This window comes from Equus quagga, chromosome 4 (genome assembly GCF_021613505.1).
Source record: "Equus quagga isolate Etosha38 chromosome 4, UCLA_HA_Equagga_1.0, whole genome shotgun sequence".
Classification (NCBI taxonomy): domain Eukaryota; kingdom Metazoa; phylum Chordata; class Mammalia; order Perissodactyla; family Equidae; genus Equus; species Equus quagga.
The window spans coordinates 109912024-109933152 of record NC_060270.1 but is presented as its reverse complement, the minus strand read 5'-3'; the positions used below and the strand labels follow the sequence as shown (position 1 = coordinate 109933152).

The following is a 21129-nucleotide window of genomic DNA, read 5'->3' as shown; positions in this document are numbered from 1 at the left end:
AGAAAATAAGGTTTGCAGCCATCTCGCTTTCATCCTCTTGGCAGCCATCTTGCAGCCACGAGGATGAAAGCTATAATCTAACAGTATAGAAAAGGAAAACAGGAGTGTAGATCCATAATGATTTCCTTGCACAGCTGCCCCTTCCTAGTCTGCCTACTTTCAGACTTCCTTTTGCTTGAAACTAATAAACCCTACACTTCTTCAAGCTATTACATAGTCAGTTTTTTTGATGTTTGAAACAGAGCACACTCCTAACTAACATACTGAGGTGAAGAGAGGTAATTCAAACCCAGGTCTGCTGACTTCATACCCTAGACTCAGATGGTAAACATACCATCTGAATAAAAGCAAAAACTAACTGGATGTAGGATTCAATGAAAACATGTCCAGGTGTCCTGCAGACAGGGCTAAGTCCCAGCCATGCTAGGGAGAGTTATAAAATTGTGTTCTACCCCTTCACTTCATTGTCAGTTTTCTACTTTCTCACCTCCAGAGGCTATACTCTGGCTTCTACATCTACCACTTCACCAAAACTATCCTCATCAAGGATATCACTTCCTTTGTCACAAAATCCAATGAATACCTTTTTAGCTCTTACCTTACTTAACCTCACCGCAGCACTTGATTTTTGTTTACTTTTCCTCAAAATATCCTTCTTTTTTCTTCCTCCCTATCAGCCACTCTTCTCCTTCTCAATCTTGTCCTTAGGCTCGACATCTTCTGCCTGTCCTCTAAATGAAGATGCTCTTTAGGGTATTGTCACAGACCCTCTTCTCTCTGGACGATATTCATTCCCATAGCTTCAATTACAATTTGCAGGTGATGACTCCTCAATCTAGATCTTCATTCCAGAACTTTATCCTGAGAGCTCAGCCTTCAAATCCAACTGTGAATTAAGACAACCCATCTGGATGAGCTATAGAAGCCTCACACTCAACATGTCAAAATCTGTACACATCACACTTAACTTTATACCTGATCCTCCTCCACCATTTCCTAACTCATGAAATAACACTACCAACCATCAGGCCAGAACGTAAGCGGCTTCTGTAATTCTCCTAGTACAAGCCATCTTCATTTCTCCTCTGGCTGCTGAATTACCTTCCCGAATGATTTTTGTTTGTTTTTTTCAAATCTTCCTGTTCCTCTCCTCTCATTCTCTACAGCAAGGGTTGGCAAACTATGGCCCACAGCCTGTTTCTGTAAGCCTAAGCTTACAGGTGCCCATTCACCTATCTATGGATGCTTTTGCATTACAATGGAGAGTTGAATAGCTGTGACAGAAACCATCTGGCCCCTTATAGAAAATGTTTACTGACTTCTGCTCTAAACTGAGGCTTTACTGATCTATTAAACATTGTAATCTGATCATTTACTGCCCAACTTAATCTCTTACAATGACTTCCTATTGCCCTTCAGATAAAGACCAAAATCCGTAACACGAGGACTCAAGAGGCCATGATCTGATTCATGCTTATCTTTTCTGCATCATTTCTTGTCACACACCCAACTCCTTTCTGGTTGCAATGCTTCAACTGTACTGTACTTCTTTCAGTTTCTTGAGTGTACCCTGCTCACGCTTATTTCAGGGCCTAGGTGCTATATCCTTCAGAATGCCCTCCCCCTATTCCCTCCTTCACTTAACTTGCTTCTACCCTTTTTTCAAGTCTCAGCTTAAAACATCACCTCCTCCATGTAGCCTTGCATGAACTCCTCCAACTAAATGAGTCCATTGGTTCCCATGGCCCTCTGTCTAACTTGCTGATAAGATCCATTTACTTGTAGTTACATAGTGTTGTTTTCCACCAGACTCTAGGCAGACACTAATTCTTGCTGTCTTGGTCAGTGTGGTATCCTCAGCATTTAACTTAGTATCTGGCACTTAAGAGGAAGTTAATAAATATTCCTTGTTCTCCGTCACCCTACTGAATTCTGTCCAATCTCTTCTAATACTGGCAACTTCTGTGTGTCTCCACTACAACTTGCCTACTTGAGCCAACTATCATGCTGTGTTTGGACTCTTTCAGTAGACACCTAGCAGGTCTTCCCACTCTGAATTTTCCTCCACAGTGCAGCTAGATTGACTTTTTAAAGATGCAAATCTGATTATGTCACTCTACTGTCTAAAGCCCTAAAATGGCTTCCCACTGCTCTCTGAACAAAGTCTAGAACCCTTAGAAGATTTACAAAACCCTTTGTAATTTAGATTTTACTTACTTCTCAAAAGCACCTATGTTAAAGTCAGAATGATTCTCTTTTGAGAGCCTGTAACTACAAGTTCTCTTTCAACTCTCAATCTGTGCAAATGGTATTCCCTTCACCTGCCTGAAACACTACTCACATCTCTTCTTTCACCCAGATATCTCCTAGACAGTATTCGGGGGGTCATCTTAGACATCTCTACCCCCAGAAGCCTCCTCATACCTCCCAAGTCTAACTTAGATGTCCCTTCTACAGTACCTTACACTCCATTCCCCCACCTCACCCCCAACACACCATTTGTAGCATTAATCACGCAAAAAACTATGTGAGAGAAGGGACTATCTGGCTTCTTTTCCATTGTATTTCCAGTATTTAGCTCAGTGGGTGGTGCATAGGAGGAGCTCAACAAATACTTGCTGAATAAATGAATTCAAGTGCTTCAACACTAAGGCACTATTTCATAATGTCACAAGAAAACTTTGAAAGCTTGCATTAAATATGCTCATTAAATCTTACTGTAACTTCCAATCCCATATCCCTCAATTTACCCAGCATGGACCCCCAATTCATTTCAACCAGCACCCGTAACTCTCTTACCATCTTACACTGTATCCACTTCTCTAATCCCCAAATCATGAATTAACTTAGCATCTTAATATCTATCCTCAGGTCCTAGACTGCTGATCTCAGGGGCTCCATAAAGTCATGGAACCTTTCTAATTGACTCCATTAAAATGCTATGGCTTCTAACCCTATAGGGCTCTCAATATGACTTCTGCAATGTTTCTCCTTATTTCTGGCCTATTCTCTCCTATCATATATCTAAACTTTTACCGCTTACCTCAAGCCGCCAGATATACCATGCCTGCTCACTCTCAACAGATGCTCTTGATCCTGTCATCAAGAGGGAATCAGATATGAATCCTCTTACTTTGCTCCAGACTTTCTTTCTTTTCTTTTGTCCCTTTTCCTTCCCCCCAAGCTAAAGCCTTTATCTGTGCTCTTGACCCTATTCCTCTGGCCTGCTCTTGGGCTCCGCCACATCAATTTTGGTATCGCCACGTTACATTAATTTAACGCACACAAAGACAGCTCTACATAACCCCATTATGCCTTTTCATTGTTTTGCATAAGCTGGAGTCACATTCATTGCACTGCTAGTTGATTACTGTACACTGGGATGGTAGGTAATAGCTCTTCCATACTTGATGTGCTTCATTATCAAGGGAGCTTGAAGGGTCATAAATAGAGAGGATGGCAGAGGTTGCCATCCTTCTGCCTAATCCAGTGTATCCCTGATGAATTAAGCAGTGCTTGATATCACCCAGCCAGATCATAAAGTTAAAGGAAAGAGGTACGTGCGGGGACTGAGACAGTCATAACTTGTTCGCTTTCCCACTAACCATCAAGTGTCAGGCATAACCACCAGTGAATGTATCTTGTCTTGGTGATTTGATTCTAGTGGTTAAAATCATGTTGTTTTGTTTTGTTTTTCTGTTGTTGTCGTTCAACATGACCTCAAATGTAAGTCAACAACAGGAAATTCAGAGATAGCAATTACAACCCTGGAGATGGTACAGAGATTCTTGGGCCATATCTCCTGTCATACTGTTGTTACCTCCAAGCCTTCAGTGCTTTTAGTCAGCATCTTTTCTCAGTTACAGAAATCAATAAATATTAAAACACATAAAACAGAAAGAAAGGTTTGTGAACACAAATGGATTCCTAGCTGCTAACTGGCTGGTGAGCAAGAGGATGGAGGGGTGGGGGCAAGGACTGTCAACTCAAACAAACTGCAGACCACCAACATAAACATTATCTTAATGCACTTTAGATTTCCAAAGTTTACCTGGAAATTTTCAGAAAGCAACAAGGACCACGGCAGTGTTCCTCAGAACTGCACACCCGTTTCCTTTTCCCCCACTTCCAAAAGCACGCAGACTTAGCATTTAGGCTTTGCATTAATTCTGAGACAAGGATAGAAGAAATAGGAACTAGCTCTGCATATAAAAGGTAAAAGAAAAAGCAAACTCTTCATACTCAACTCCACCTTAAAGCAACTATTAGTTACGTTACGCTTTCATCTTTTCAGCTATGCTCACTTACATATATTACTGTCAACATCTTTGAAAAAAAGGAAAAATGTGAGCATTAAACATTTTAAGGACCTTTCACAAACCAAATGACAGCAGGTTTTTATTAACATATCTTACAATGTTGATTATTCCTAGTTTTGTAATTTCTGCTTAATTATAAAGATTGATTTAGCTTCTACAGTAATGTACTGTATTTAAATGATCATTCATACAAGATATCACACCAGTACATTTTTTTGAATAATATACACACATCACTCTAACTTGGACCTGTTATTTTTAAAAGTGGGTTTATAAATGGGACTTATAAAAGTTATGGGGGGAAAAATTAAAGTTCTAGTTTAGCAGCATGCATGTATGTATTCAAGTACAATTTTCAACCAAGTGCTTTTTAAAAATTTACTGGTGACTAATTCACCAATATCAAAATAAACACTATCAAATACCCAAATTTTAATTTTAAGGCTAATATTTTCACTTCACATCCATATGCACAACCATAAAACATTCCATTTTAAATATGTAGTAATCAAAGTCTGAATACATTATACCATGTATATATAGCATCAGAGTTTCAAACTGTAGAATTATTCAAGTTCATGAATCCTGTAACGGTACTTACTACAGACGTAAATTAGCATTTTGCTCTTCAACCACACTTACAAATGGTCTGGTATTCATAATGACCAATGCAAAAAATATAACAGGCTGAACTTATGATACAGTATTTAAAAAAGTAGCCATGTGTTGGAAAGGACAGCTATTTAGTTAAACTGAATCATTCTAGTCTTTCAGAAAGTTATCCTAATATTTTGGAAATGTATAGAAAAATAGCAAGCTATTTCCATGTATTTTATTGTAGAGCTATAGGTAATTTTTTTAACTTTTGAACACATTTGAATACGTACTGTTCTGTTCTATTTTAATGCAAGGCCATCATTTAATGTCCATTTTCATATTCTGTAATGTCATGTCATTCAATAATTTTTAGGACATATATCTGACTTTATTTTTATATTTTATCATTAGATGTTTTTTAGTTTATTTTTACATGTAAAAATGTAATTTTATAATAACAAGCCATGGAAGTCCAAAGTACCAGGAATTGCTTGATAGCACTCTATATGAAATAATCACCAAATTACTGAGTCATTTGAAGAAAAATCTTGGTAGCAATATACAACATGCTTTTCTGTAATCTTCCTACTTATAGAGTGGGTTTTAGCTCAATCATTCCCATTCTTACTGATTTAAAAACCTTATGAACATAAGTTACTTTTCTCAGCAGCTTCTAAAAAGAATGCAGATGCACGGCTCATTCATAAGGGTCATCACCACTGAGCCCTTTTTTCTTCTTTGAGGAAATCAAGCAGAAATAGCAGTGATTACACTGCACAAATACAATATAGATGAACCTCTTGAGCTGATAAGAAAGTTCCAAAACTATGCTTCATTTTGGGGAAGTCTGAGCATTTTCAATCCAATCATTTAAACAAAAACTTAGCTCGTAATCAAAGGGGGCATGCACAGAATCAGAATCCGCCACATGTATGCTCTTAAAACTTCTGATTTTATAGTAAAATCTATTTGTTGCTACCTCTATTAATTCATCCAACTGAAATGGCAAATTTTGATTTTTAAGGACTCCCTCCCAACCACACATATGTCCTCCAAAATGTACTGTATTATATCAACAGCAGCTATCTATTTATTTTACAACTATTTCAATTATTTACCTGGGGAGAATATTTATGAAATTCCTGAGAATGAATTAAGCTTTCAGCAAAGCCTTAAACTTTTAACAGATTCCTCATAATAAGAAAAAATTTTAAAGTTCTACCATTAGACCAACTTTTACTATACAATATTTCACATAAATCATGTTTTACATTTTTTTCTAATTACATACAGCAAAAATCTCAAATCAACACAAGAATGGCAGAGGGAAAAGATGCACTGTGTTTAGCAGATGCAAATTAAAACACACAAACATAAAGAAGCAGTAAAATTTTAAATAAATCACACCCACTCTAAGTATCAATGAATAGCCGATATGCGTTGCTGGGAGAATAATTTTTAAAGGATTTTGTCAACAAGTTGTGCTTCTTATTAATTGTGGACTTAAAAAAAATGACCACTAAAGAATGATTTAACTTGTTATGTTCTCCAGATACTTTTTAAAAAAATTATTATACCATTAATGTGATTACCAAGCACCTAATTTTGGAAAGGCTTTATAATGTACGTTTTCTCTTTTTCCCTCAGCAAAAGCGTTAATACTCAAATTAAGTTAAAGCTTATTCTTGATAAATTCTTAATGAAATGATGATATAATGCAATGCTGAGGTGGTGAGTCACAGCCCATTGTAATGTGGACCCCATCTTTTATTGATGTGATCAAAAGTATGAGAAATCCACTGTTGTTCAAGAACTTTGTATCTTTCCTTACAAATGTAGAGAGGCTTGCCTCGCCTGGAATAAAAAGGAAAAAAAAAAGCATTAAACGGAATACAATGCAATGAAGATTTCACACACACATTTTTTTTTTAATGGATTGTTTATGGCAAAAAGCTCACATAGTAATTTGGTTTATTTCATGTTCCCTTAGCATGTTGATGGGGAAGATATCTCAAAAACTAGAAATAGCTCTAAATTAATGACCGTCAGAGTTTCTTAATATAAAAAATAATAATGCTTACAAGTACAAAGCTAGGAATGGCATATTGTTCTTACTGACCAAACTTTAATGAAACAACCAGATATAACCATGCATATCTAACCTAAGATCCCGGTCTTCCTCTCCATGAGCATCCAAATAGACAGAACCCCAGAGACAGAAGCGGTGGCCTCGAATGATGATAATCACTGAAGCATTGATCAAGAGGAAAATCCCTGTTCCAGCACCACAGTTCTGAGAATGCTAAAAAAATTAAAAATATATCAATGACTTTCATAATCAAATAGACTTTATAAGGAAATCAAGGATGCCTTAGTTAAATGTCTTCTAAATAACACAGAAATATATTTTTAATGTGTAATAAGATTACACCTAAGTTAAACTCATAATCTCATTCCCAACACTTTATTAATAATACATTAGGAGGAATTTGGGTAAGGATTATCTAAGAAAGCAATGAAGAGCCAACCTAAACCTAATTCAGAGGCTAGCATCCACAACAGCATACATGACTGTGGTTTCACAGCACAACATTTAACTGAAAGTATGTACCATCAAATGGCAGTGACAGTAGGCAGAGGAACTGGAATTGTAATTAAGAAAGGCTAACTCACTGAAAGTCTCAGGTGTTTTTTTCTTTTTCCCTTCTTTTGGATTAACAACAACAACAAAAACCACGAATAAAATTCTTACATGTATTGTGTATTTAATTCAAAGAGCAGTTAAATTTGAAGAGCTGGCTTGACCATATATACCACATTTCCATGTGATATGAAATTTGAGTTTTCATAAATCTTATATTATATACTATTGCTTACCAATACACATTCACAGTAACTTTGTTGCTTGCAGCAAAGTCCTTTCAGGCATACGAAAGTACCACAAACAAGGCAAACGGCAGGATCTTTAGGAACCTTGGTGCAGACACTACAGGTTTTTCTATGGTAGTACTGAAAAATGGTGTTATAATTCTCAGGCAACTGTAGTAGGTGTGGTAATTTCCATCTTGACTCTTGGATAAGCAAGGCCTAAAACATTATCCGAAATATTCATTAGTCCTATGTATTTAAGTGACTAATACAAAATACTTATTTTTTAAATGGTCTTTTTATCTGTCTCCAAGAATGTGGCTTATTTTCTTTATTAACACTCTTCTCATGTCCATTCTGCAAATGACTAAAATAGTATTTCAACAATTTCTATTCTCTATTTTAATGTAGCTTCCAATCACAATATGATGTTAGTTTTTAGATTAAGCATCCCAAAACATTTAAAGTTATTACTTTAAAAGAAAAATATTAAATATAACTAAGCATGCAAGAAAAATATATCTAGATGTCCTTTTAAAAATATGTTTTAAAATATGTTTAACATCAAATTTTAAATGGTTACATATTTTTACAAACCAAGTTTTGATCTTCCTCAGATAAACAATTCATTGGCTTTTTCTTTAGGAAAGGTCATAATTATAACTCATTATTTCTATTTCAATACTTTAGAGTCTCCTTCCTAGAAGACATAAAATCTTCTTGTACCTCAAGCTAAAACCTTTTGTATCCATAAGTGTTGGGGCTACAACTCTTTTCATAAATTTTCTGTGGTAAGTAAGAAAAAAATACCAAATTAGTTCAATTTCCCTGAAGGGTATATTTTATCCATTATTTGCAGTTGTATAAAAATACTGGTAATAGCACTAATTTTTTTCTAGATGCTATTCACTAACATTTAAAATAGATAAAATGTAGTATGAATCTATTATTTTAAGAAATCATATAGATGGCAGGCAATTCCTATGGCAATCATCTCAAATTACCTACAGCCATAATCCAACTAAATCAGTGCTTAAGTAGCTAGCTTGGTGTTTATCAATAAATTGACGGATAAAGTGGCCATGGAAACAAGGATAAGGACAACATTTGGGCTACAATATGCTATTCGCCAGTACTCAGTGTCCAACCCTGGGCTCCAAAGATTGCATATTCTGTAATGGGTTGATTATATTGGAACCCTTCCATCAGTGGAAGGAAGAGCAATTTGTCCTCACTGAACTTCACACTTATCTAGATTAAGTTGTAAATTATCTAGTAGCCTCTAATCAAAGAATTTTCTTAATAAAAAGAGATATAAAGCAATAGATGGATGTCTATGGAATTAAGTGATCTTAACACATACTCAAGGATCTGAAAAAAATTACTGGTTTTTTAAATGATGAACTACTTTGCTGATGAACTTTTAGATGGCACTAGCTGGAAGAAAACACCTATAGAATGAAGTATATGCTACTAAAGAATGAGGTATATGGTCTAAACAAGCAACAAGTATATATGGGTAATCGTTCTCTCAGCTGCAATGCACAGGTTTGGGAACCAGGGGGTGGAAAGTGGTTGTGGCCTCTCTCATGATTACACCGAGAATTCAGTGTTTAATTTCCGTTTCCTTGCTATTCTGGATTCTTCTGTGATTTTAGTGCCATCCTAGGGAAGTGTGCACTATCCTCCATCAGGGAGTATAATAAGAGTTCTGCTGAGTTAGAGACTAAATGTCATCTGACCATTCTAGGTTCCTTACGCCACTAGGAAAAGAAAGGGAATGGCTTACAGCGTTATTTGGAGGGACTGATCCTGACTATCAAGAGGAATAGAATTATTGCTACACAATTGGTAGCAGTCTGTTTGGAACTTGGAGATTCCTCCATTCTCATACCCCCACCACGTCCCAAGCTTGAAAGGTAAAAATTTAACACAAAACTATTATAGCTTTATATAAGCAAGATGGCACTAACCACCAAAAACTCAGACCTCTCAGAATAAAATTTGGGTCACATCCTTGGTCAAACAATTCCAAACAGTCGAGGTGCTATTCAAAAAAGGTAAAAGAAGAAGTCTTATATTTGATTGTATATTAGCTTCAGCTTTATGACTAATTGCAAGTTTTCTTGCTTGCCGTGGCATATATTTTTACAACATTGTTCATTCTCTTTCCTTTCCTTTCATTGAATTTCGGGTGAGTAGGTGCTAATTCCAGGCCATTGGGGTGTGAGGACAAGTCACAAAAGGAATGGACATCTCCCAGAGCTTCTGGATTCAGGGAGGCTCGATGATATAACTATTGGATATGACTTCAGGTTGTGTATTTGGGAAAGAGGTGGCTGCACCTGCGGTTTTAAGTGGGATGGTCACATCATTCTGAACAGAACAAGAAGTAAAACTCTATGAAAGAGAAGAAGGATGCCTATATGTCAGGAAGGTAAGATGTGAAGGCAGTGGGCCACCACTGTTTGCTTTTTTCAATTGGTCTAGCAGCCTTATCTACCTTCTTATACTAACAGCATTACAAGTTCTTTTGGAAAATAACTTCTTTTCCTGCTTCATATAGTCTGGGGGTTGCCCCATCACAAGGTTCTGCCCATCACAGGGGTGTATATCCGATGCAAATTAGGCTAAGCAAATTCCCTCTCCCAGGAATCTGAATCTTGAGCACACAGATGGAAGGAAGGAAAGTGCTTGAGACCTAACTCATCCAGTGGTAGCAGTTCAGAGAAAACAGACCAGAGAGTTGCAACTAAGCTCTTTGTTTGCAACCAAAGAATTAGCTGATACAAAAAATTAGGAGCAGTAAGTCAAGACATCTTTAAAAGGTACTACTGCTGGACTATTCAGCTCCAGTCACTGTTTATTTTGCTTAGTCTCTCTATTCAAATTTAAAATTCCTGGTAAAGAAAATCTGATTGATCTTGGGTCTGAGTCAGGGTTAGATATAGAACAGAGTGGAGAGCACAGACAGGGGATGTAGGTCAGATGGGGGGTGCATTCAAATAACTGGTAAAAATTCTGCATAAGTAGAAATAAATGTCTACTATTCTGACACAAAAACAAATAACTATGGCTCAATTTTACAAAAAGATGAAATATTTTTAAATGATAAATTCTTATTTTCCATTAATGTCCACACCAATAACCATTCATCTAAAACACAGGCTTGCTCTCATACTATCAAATGAGTTGATTTTTATCTATTGCTTAACCCATGGCTCATATGAAAACAAAACACTTTAACTGTGTTCATCGCTTTTTCTCCTGTCCTGGTTCTACAATAATACACATCTCTTACTTCAAGTCATTCCTCATAGGTTTTCAGAGATCAAAACAGAACTTCAGATTCTAGCTATATTCTGTGAATAAAGACATTATTAGACAGGAAAAAGATTTTTATACATGATATATAAGGTTCAAATCTTGAATTTCCTTTTCCTTTAAAAAAAAGGGTATAAAATGAGATACCTCTTTAAGGATTTCAACAAAAAATGGAAATGAACAAAAGCAGAGACATTTCTCATCTATGCTTACCTTGCCTTTATTATTCACTTCAATGTTTTAAAAATAAGGTCTAGTCTGACATCTCCATCTGAAATACTAATTTTTTACTATCCTTTTGATGCTAATAATAAAATTCTCATTTTCCCCGAAACTTGGCTCCCCTTTCATCTACTTCTGCCAATGACGACATCCTACCACTTAATTATTCCACAAATATTTATTAAGTGACTAGACTATATCAGGCACTTCCTGGGAACTAGGGATTTCAGGATAAATCAGAAACAATTTTTGCTTTGTGGAGCCCCCATTCAGACATATTAAATAAACAAAAGTGATAAATACGGCAACTGTTAGACAATAGCAAAAGTACTGTCATTCAGCACAACAGAGGGAGGGGTTATAGGAAGACAGACTATCAGACAAAGCTTCATAGAGGAGTTAACGTTTATCTTAGCAAAGCCTTGACAGGTGATTAATTCAACAGGAGAAAGGTAGGAGGGTTGCTTTAGATAAAAGTAACAGCAATAGGCATAGCACAGATGTTTGAAAATATAAAGCACATTTAAGAAACATTCTTTTGCGTTTTGAGCAAGCTGGTGGCAGGGGAGTGGTACGGAAAGTGGTTAGAAAGGCAAGCAAGATGGTGAAAATCCTTGAATGCCATGCAAGGAGTCCCTATCTTCCTCTGTAGGCAATGGGGCATCATCGATGGGGTTTAAGGAGAAGCAGGTTCCTATCAGAACGATGTACTCTAGTTACTACTCTTCTAATGATTTGAGTTCAAGATCTTAACGTCATGTACATCTGGGTCACCAAGTTCTATATATTCTCCCCAAATATCTCTTGCATTGGTTACATTCTGTCGAATTTCTACTATCAGAACCTACTAAAACACTACTTGCATCATATTATTCCACTTCTCAGAAACTGTAGTTCTAGCTATAGAAGAAAGTCTGAGCACCAAACCATGGCATTCACAGCTACCCACCACTGCCCACACTCAACCTTTCCAATTCCCTCATCTCCAACACAAAGCATTTACCAGCTGAGTTGGCAGCGTAGGCCCAGCAAATTTTAAAGTTAGGAGACATGACCTTTTAGATCTCCTAGTCCAAATCTTTGATTTTTATGTGACACTTCTCTTTCCAATAAGCTTGCAGTTTCTTGTCTATCTCAAAACTCCTTTGTATCTTTCAAATTTAGTATTACAATTATTTAAGGTATTCAATAAAAACCTGATGACCTAAAACAAACTAAAAGTAACATACTGATACCTTCGCTTTGTTAACTGAAATAGTTCTGCTTTTATACTCACAAATGAATATGTTAAACCATTTTTTCAATATAATCACTTTAATAAATGCTGCCAAGAACAGATGGCCTGAAATTTTAAATTCTTCATTATTCTGTCATCTATTAGCATATCACCACCAGGGCAGGTAAGTACTGCTCTTCTGCATACCTTTCCTTGTTCTGCATGTCTTTCAGTAAATCCATTTATCTCGAAACACCACTGAGATATAATATCAAATGCTGGAACTGGCCAATCCAGACAGGAGGCACTGATGAATGGATGTTCTGTTTGGTAAAATGTTGGCAGAAGTCCCAGGCAGCTGGAAAGAACTGAAAATTCTTCTTCTTCCTTTTAGACATGAAATAGAAAATTCTCAAGATATTTCATCAAGAACATTTCCCATTTTATAGATATTTTAAGTGTAATTCTCATCAATTACTCCCGGACAGTAAGAAAACTTCCTTAACTAAGTTAACTAAAGAAAAGTAAGAGGACCAAATGAGAGTGAAAAAGGTTCTTAGCTGTTATATCCAAGTATCCCCATAATATTTCTCCTTGAAATTTAACTCCTAAGTGCCACAGCATCTGCCTCTTTTATACACTTTTTTTTTTAAAGATTTGCTCTGAGCTAACCTCTGTTGCCAATCTTCCTGTCTTTAAGTTTTCTCCCCAAAGCGCCAGTACACAGTTGTATATTTTCAGTTGTAGTCCTTTCAGTTTTATGTGAGCCACCGCCACAGCATGGCTACTGACAGACGAGTGGTGGGTGGTTCTACACCCAGTAACCAAATTGGAGTCGCTGAAGCAGGGGGTGCCAAACTTTAACCTCCAGGCCCTCAAGGCTGGCTCTATACATTTACTTTTTAAATAGTGTTGTTATATATCTGATGAATACAATCTACTAAACCTAGATACTCTATGAAAGCAGATGTTAATTTGGGGCAGAGGGAAAACTTTGGTTAAAAAGACGCAGGCTGCCAGTGTGGACGAAGAACAATAGTAAAAACATGGACTTCACAAGAGACAGTGCTAAATAACTTGCCCAGACCATGAAAGAGTTTGAAACAAAGTCAGTTTTAAAAAGAGGGTAGAGTTTTTAAAAACTTGAGCCATCTAAGTGCCAGGCAACCTGAAGCTCTATTCAATAATAACAGAACCAGGGAAATCAGTGATCCAAGGACTCATCCTGAAAGTTGATTTTTAAAGGAGCTGTTAGTCTTATAAACACCAAAAAATACTCCCCAATCCCACTTGATTTAACTGAAAAAATCATTTAGGAGACTAGTATGTCTACTTTCCCCGTCCACTGAATCAACTCTATCCTTCAAATTCCAGCTGCCCAGGGAAGCCTTCCCTGACCCCACTTAATGAGACCTTAGACTATCTTGCTCCACTCAGATAAAATTAATCCTTCCATAGCTTATACATACTTCTGTTCCTGCATTTATATTTTTCGTTAACTACTTTAAAAATAAATTAGCCTTTTGCCTATAAGACTGTGGGAGTAGTCCTTGGGAGTAGGAGCTCTGTCCTCCCAGTGCTTGGCACATAGTAGATACACAACAAACATCTGTTTCCAAAACTGAATTATGTAGATTAAGTACAAAATTCTGAGATTTGCCTCAAAGAAGAAATAAAGATGAAAAAATATAGTGATATACAGGCTGAAAAAGACGATAATTTAAAAATCTGTAGAAATGAGGGGCCACAAATCCCCCATTTATAAAGAGAGTATTTTTTTTTAAAGATTGGCACCTGAGCTAACAACTGTTACCAATCTTCTTCTTCTTCTTTTTCTTTTTCTCCCCAAATCCCCCCATTACATAGTGGTATATTCTAGCTGTGGGTCCTTCTAGTCGTGGCATGTGGGACGCTGCCTCAACATGGCCTGACAAGCGGTGCCATGCCCGCACCCAGGATCTGAACTGTCGAAACCCTGGGCCGCCAAAGTGGAGCATGCAAACTTAACCACTCAGCCACAGGGCTGGCCCCTAAAGAAGGTATTTTTAAAAGCAATTTTATTGAGGTATAAAATTCACCCACTTTACATGTGGCTTGATGAATTTTGGTACATGTATAGTCATGCAATCATTGCTACAATAAAATTTTAGAACAATTCCATTCACCCCACTAAAAAATTCCCTTGTGCCCCCATGCAATCAATTCCAGCCCCTTCTCCTGGCCCCAAGGAGCCACTGATCTGCTTTCTGCCCTTATAGTTTTGGATTTGTAAAAAATTTCATATGAATAGAATCATACAGTCTTTTGAGCCTGGCCTCTTTTCCTTAGCATGATATTTTGAAATTCATTCATATTATTGTGTATATCAGTAGTCCATTCCTTTTTATTGTTGAGTAGTATTCCGCTGTATGGATATACCACATTTGTTCATGCATTCACTTGTTGATAGACTTCTGGGTTGTTTCCAGTTTTTTTTGTTGTTTTTTTTTGAGGAAGATCAGCCCTAAGCTAACATCTGCTGCCAATCTTCCTCTTTTTGCTGAGGAAGACTGGCCCTGAGCTAACATCCATGCCCAGCTTCCTCTACTTTATACGTGGGATGCCTACCACAGCATGACTTGCCAAGCGGTGCCATGTGTGCACTCGGGCTCCGAACTGGCGAACCCCGGGCTGCTGAAGCGGAACACGCACACTTAACCGCTGTGCCACCGGGCCGGCCAGCCCTCCAGTTTTTGACTACTATAAATTAGGCTGTTATGAATATTCATTTAAAAGTCTTTATATGGACATATGCTTTCATTTCTTTCGGTACATACCTAGGAGTAGAACTCTTGTACTGTACAGTAAGTTGATGTTTAACTTTTTGAAGGAACTTGTTCCGAATTTGACTATACTGTTTTGTTTTCCCACCAGCAATGAATGAGAATTCCAGGTACTCCAAATCTTCACCAACACTTCTGATGTTAATTTGTACTCCTCTAATCACAATGATGTGGAACCTTTTTTCATGTACTTGTTCAATCACATATATTCTCATGCAAAGTATTTTTTCAAATCTTTTGCCCACCTTGTTAGTATTTTTGTTTTCTTATTACTAAGCTATAAGAGTTCTTGATATGTTCTTTATACAAGTCCTTTCTCAATATATTTTCTTAAATCAAGATATCATTTGTACACCATAAAATTCACCCTTTTAAAGTATACAATTTAGTTTTAGTATATTCACAAAATTGTGCAACTGTCACTACTATCTAACTCCAGAATATTTTCATCACTCTATTGTAAATGGGATTTCTTTCTTAATTTCATTTTCAGATTGTTCATTGCTAGTGCACAAAAATACCATTAATTTTTTTGTACATTTCTCATGTATCTTATAATTTTGATGAACTCATTTATTAGCTCTAATAGTTCTTTTGGAGATTCCATATGATTTTCCAAATACAAGATCATCAGATCTGCAAACAGATTACTTAACCTCTTCCTTTCCAATCTAGATGCCTTTTATTTCTTCTTCTTACCTAACTAGTCTTTCTAGAACCTCCAATACAATGCTGAAAAGAAGTGATGAGGGCAGACATCCTTGTCTTGCTCCTGATCTAAGGCGGCAGGCTTTCTATCTTTCACTATTAAGTAGGACATTAGCTATGGGTTTTTCATAGGTGCCCTTTATCAGGCTGAAGAAATTCTCTTCTATTCCTTGTTTTGCTTAGTGTTTTTACCATGAAAGGGTGCTGGATTTTTTCAAACACTTTTTCTTTGACTACTGAAATGGTCACATGCTTTGGAAAAATCTGTTCTACTAATATGGTGAATTAAATTAACTGGTTTCTCACTGTTGAACAAATTGTTCATTCCTAGGATAAACCCATTTGGTCATGGTATATTATCCTTTCTATCGTTAATATTTTGTTAAGGTTTTTGCTTCTAATTCATGAGAGATATGGGTTTGTATTTTTCTTTTCTTGTGATGCATAGTTTGGGTATTGGGGTAAAACTACTGGGGTAAATGTGTGTGTGATGTGTGACTTTTCAGGCTTAACTATAGGCAATGGCAAAGGTTTTACTTTGCAGGCCTCAGGGATGAAAATTGCCTTCCTACACCAGACTGGGTGCACAACCAATGCATTCCAGTCTCTGAAGGTATTTGCAGTCAAGGTCTCAGGTCCCCCTGGCCAGTCATGCTCTTTTACATATTTACATTCCTAGCCTTGATGCCTTTATTCCTATGCCTCTTTATCTAAGGCCTTGGGCAGGGGTCTCTTCAGTGCCTCTGCCAAGGCCACATTATGGAAGAAAGAAGGGGAAAACCTGAAGACATTTTTCCCCATTCTGACTCACTAGTCAGTACTTTTCCACTCCTATCTCTCCTCCCTCACCCATTCTCTACCTCAGAGTCCATAAAACTGCCAGAGTTTTTTGTTCGGGGCTCCCTCAATAGACCGCCACATCTATACTGATTCACTTGATCCTTGACAAGTATGCCATTTCATTCCATGAGTATAAATGGAACAGGGGGAACTGGTGTTTTCCCTGGTCTTAGCCTCTAGCTTATACTATCATCAGTAAGTGATTAAACGTTTAACTCCTTCATTTTTGTTTTGTTGCTTTAATCAGTTACTCCAACATCTTTCAGCTCAGTTCTCTCTTCCAGCTCAGCTGAGCTCCTGACATTTAGCTTTTTCCAGTTTATTGATCTTTGCGAAGAACCAGATTTTGGACTCACTGGTTTCTCTACTGTTTCTCCATTAATACTTCATTGATTTCTGCTCTGTTTTTTGTAATTTCCTTTCTTTTACTTGCTTTGAGTCCAAATTATTCTATTTTTAGCTTCAAAAAGCAGAAATTTAAACAAATGATTTTAGACCTGCTTCTATTTAAATATAAGCATTTGAAGATATTCTCCAAGAACTACTTTAGCTGCATCCTGCAATTTTGCTACTTAGCATTTTCAGTTTCACTCAGTTTAAATATTTTCTAATTTCTTTGTGATTTCTGCTTTGACACACAAGTTACTTAGAAGTGTGTTGTTTAATTCCCACACCTCTAGGGGTTTCTATATTTCTTTCTGTTACTGATTTCTAATTTAATTCCATGTTGTCGGAAAATATGTATGATTTCAATTCTTTTGAATTTATTGATACTTGTTTTATGGCTTGGCATATGGTATATTCTAGTGAATGTTCCATGCATACTTGTAAAAAATATGCATTCTGCTATTGTTTGATGAAGTACTCTGTAAATGTCAATATATCAAGTTGATTGATGGTACTGTTTAGGTCCCATTTATCCTAGCTGATTTTCTGTCTACTTGTCCTTAACTACTACTAAGAAACAACACTGAAGTCTCCAGCTATAATTGTGGATTTCTCTATTTCTTCTTTCAATTCTGTCAATTTCCGCTCTACGTAATTTGGGGTTTTGTTGTTTTGCACATATATATTTACAACTGTTATATTTTCCTGCTTTATTAAGAGAGGGCATTTATCTTCTCATGTAAGGCACAAACACAATGAAAAGATAGGAACTACTATGGCAGAAAAACAGTAATATTTATTCATTTTCATGATAAGAAATCCAATAATGGATAAATATTAACAAAGATCTACATAAATGTATTTTTTCCCTGGATTCATAGGCTATTTCAAGATTATTTGGTCTCTCTTATGAAGCAGATGTGAGTCCAAATGTGGGTCACTAAAATGAAGAATCTGAGGAAAACATTCATATGAAAGAATTGAAAAATGAAAGAAATGTTTCTCATTCCTACCTACCATTTGACTTCGACAAAATAGACAAGGTAATTCTAAACAAAGAAAAATTCACGAGTTTTTTTTTAAGGGATAGTAAATTGTTTTTCTAATTGTTTTCATGTTCTAATTATTTTCAAAAGAATCATTATGTAACAAGTAGGTCATAGTAAAGAAAACAAAATGGCTCTTAAATATGGAAAATGCTTAACTTTAGGATAAATGCAAGCTAAAACTACACTGAGGTAAATTTTACCTAGACAAAAGACCTAGAGGCAAGGATCAAATAGTTTGATGACACACTAAGCAGACATAGTATAAGGAAACTCTGACACATTACTGGTGTTCACGTACTTGGTATAACTTCAGTGAAGAGCAGTTTGGTAACAACCATCAAAACTACAAATGTATGTAAGTGCTGACACAGTCAATCCCCTCTAAAAATTCACCCTAGAAATACAATTGAAAGCTTGCAAATAACTTGCATAGACTATTATTTATTGTGGTATCATTTACAAACAGGAAAGGACTAGAAATAACCCAAATGTTTATTAACAGAGGACTGATTAAATATGTCCTGGTAGATCACATAACAAAATATTCTGAACCTATAAAACAAAATGAGAAAGATCTTCATGTGTTGAACACAAATGTGTTGAACATAAAATGACAAGGAAACTCTAAAGTGAAAAAATGCAAGCTGTACAACAATGTGTAAAAAGGGGCTAAAGTAAAAAAAAAAAAGCACTCCGATATACATATATTTTCTGTATATGCATAAAATATGTCTGGAATAATACAGAGGAAACTGACAGCACTTGATAGCAACTGAGTGGCTAGGGAAAGGGGTTAAACAGATTTTTTTTCATAGAATATCTTTCTGCACATTTGAATTTTGAAAAATGTAAATATACTACCTATTTAAAAAGTACATACATTTTTTCTCTTCTGTAAACTTAATTATTGCAGTAATATATTTACACTATTTAAAAACTAGAAAGTATGAAAAGATATCATTTTTTAAAAAAGTCTCTCCATCATCCTTGTTCTCATTCTAGCCAAATCAACAACTCAGTATCCCAACTCCTAGGTAAGAACTCACTGTAATTTTTAACGTATTTTTCCAGAGTATGTGTGTGTGTAATATATATATACACACACACACAAGCAAATATGAATACTATTATTTCTCTCTCATCTGCATTTATATAAGCACACCTTGCCTTTGGTTACTGAACATATTTTTTAAGATTTTTCCATATTAGCACATAGAAAACTTTCTAGTCTTTTCTTTTCTGCACAGTATTCCACTGTATGAATAAACCACAATTTATTTAACCAGTTTCCCATTGATGGATACTTGAGATATTTTCAATTTTTTGCTATATGTCTATTCAGCTATCAATAAATCAATCACCATATTAATTATACTACAAGAAATGTCTATAGGTGGAGTATTTATAGTAATATTGAGATCAGAGAGTACAATATGCAATATTATAATGGTTTTTACAGACTTAATACTAAAAGAAAATTACCTGTAATCCTCAAAAAACATTTTGTGTAGCAAGCAGCAGCATAGCTCAGACGTTAATAGCGCAAGTTTGGCTTGTAGGCTAAATGTGTTCAAATCCTGGCTGCTTTACTTACTAACTGTGAGTCTTGAGCATGTTAGTCACCTCTCTGTGCCTGTTTCCTTGTCTGTAAAGTAAATATTATAACAGCTACCTCATAGTTGTTGTGAAGCTTAAATGAATTTAAATGCAATGCACTTAGCATGTAGTCAGTGTACAATAAATGCTGGCTATCATTATTATTATTTGTAGGGAAATTATTTTTGACAGATAGATGAAAGAAAAAAAGAATTAAAGGAGATATATTAGAGCAGTGGTTTTCAACTTTGGAGGGCAGGTGGATAATCATCGTCCCCTATAAGAATCTGATAACTATTTTCTTCCAAGAAAAATACACATACACAAACATTCTACAAACAATGCTGTGGAATTCAAAAATTACCTGAAGTCCCCCTGTTTAGAATTCCAGAGGTAAAGGATAAATAAGAGCAGACGTATTTAAGCAGGAGAAAAGATAAGAGAATCATATAGGTTACTATAAACATCTCTAAAATGGTAGTGGAAACGGTGTTAGACTAAGACGTTTAACTAAATCAGGAAGGCTAATAGATTACTGTGGAGAGCAGGTTTCCTGTGGCAGAGCATGTACTCGGTTACTCTTCTTGATTTGCCACACTTAACAAAATGTATGACTAAGAAATGTATTGCTAGGGGCTGGCCCCATGGCGTAGTGGTTAAGTTTGGTGTGCTCTGCTTTGGCAGCCTGAGTTCACAGGTTTGGTACCAGGTGCAGTGTCTCCTCTCATCAAGCCATGCTGTGGTGGCAACCCACATACAAACAGAGGAAGACTGGCACAGATGTGAGCTCAGGGCTAATCTTCCTCAGGCAAAAAAAGAGGAAGACTGGCAATGGATGTTAGCTCAGGGTGAATCTTCCTCAGCAAAAAAAAAGTACTGTTAAACTCAAGAGCCTCCTGGATTAGAAATAATCACTGAATTTATTAGCAAAGTGGCTAACTGTAGAAGATTAATGTTCAAAAATTCCAATTAGGGGCCAATCCTGACGGTCTAATGGTTAAAGTTTGGTAGTCTCACTCTTTCGGCAGCCCAGGTTCGTTTCCCAGTTGTGGAACCACAACACGCGTCTGTCAGTTGCCATGCTGTGGTGGTGGCTCACATAGAAGAAGTAGAAGGACTTACAACTAGGATATACAACCAGGTACTGGGGCTTTGGGGAGAAGGAAAAAAAAATTTCAATT

The 21129-nt window shown here is 36.3% G+C and overlaps 1 protein-coding gene across 6 annotated transcripts in view; it reads right to left on the bottom strand.

The window, feature by feature from the left end:
* Positions 1-4385: 4385 nt before the first annotated feature.
* Positions 4386-21129, bottom strand: part of UBR3 (ubiquitin protein ligase E3 component n-recognin 3) — a 229243-nt gene continuing 212499 nt past the window's right edge. For all 6 annotated transcript variants that reach the window (XM_046658012.1, XM_046658015.1, XM_046658016.1 and 3 more), the window contains 4 exons: positions 12754-12933; positions 7794-8003; positions 7079-7218; positions 4386-6770 (listed from right to left, as the gene is read on the bottom strand). In XM_046658012.1, coding sequence (XP_046513968.1) covers positions 6653-6770; positions 7079-7218; positions 7794-8003; positions 12754-12933 — 648 coding nt within the window. In that variant the 3' untranslated portion in view covers positions 4386-6652. The remainder of the gene's footprint in view (positions 6771-7078; positions 7219-7793; positions 8004-12753; positions 12934-21129) is intronic.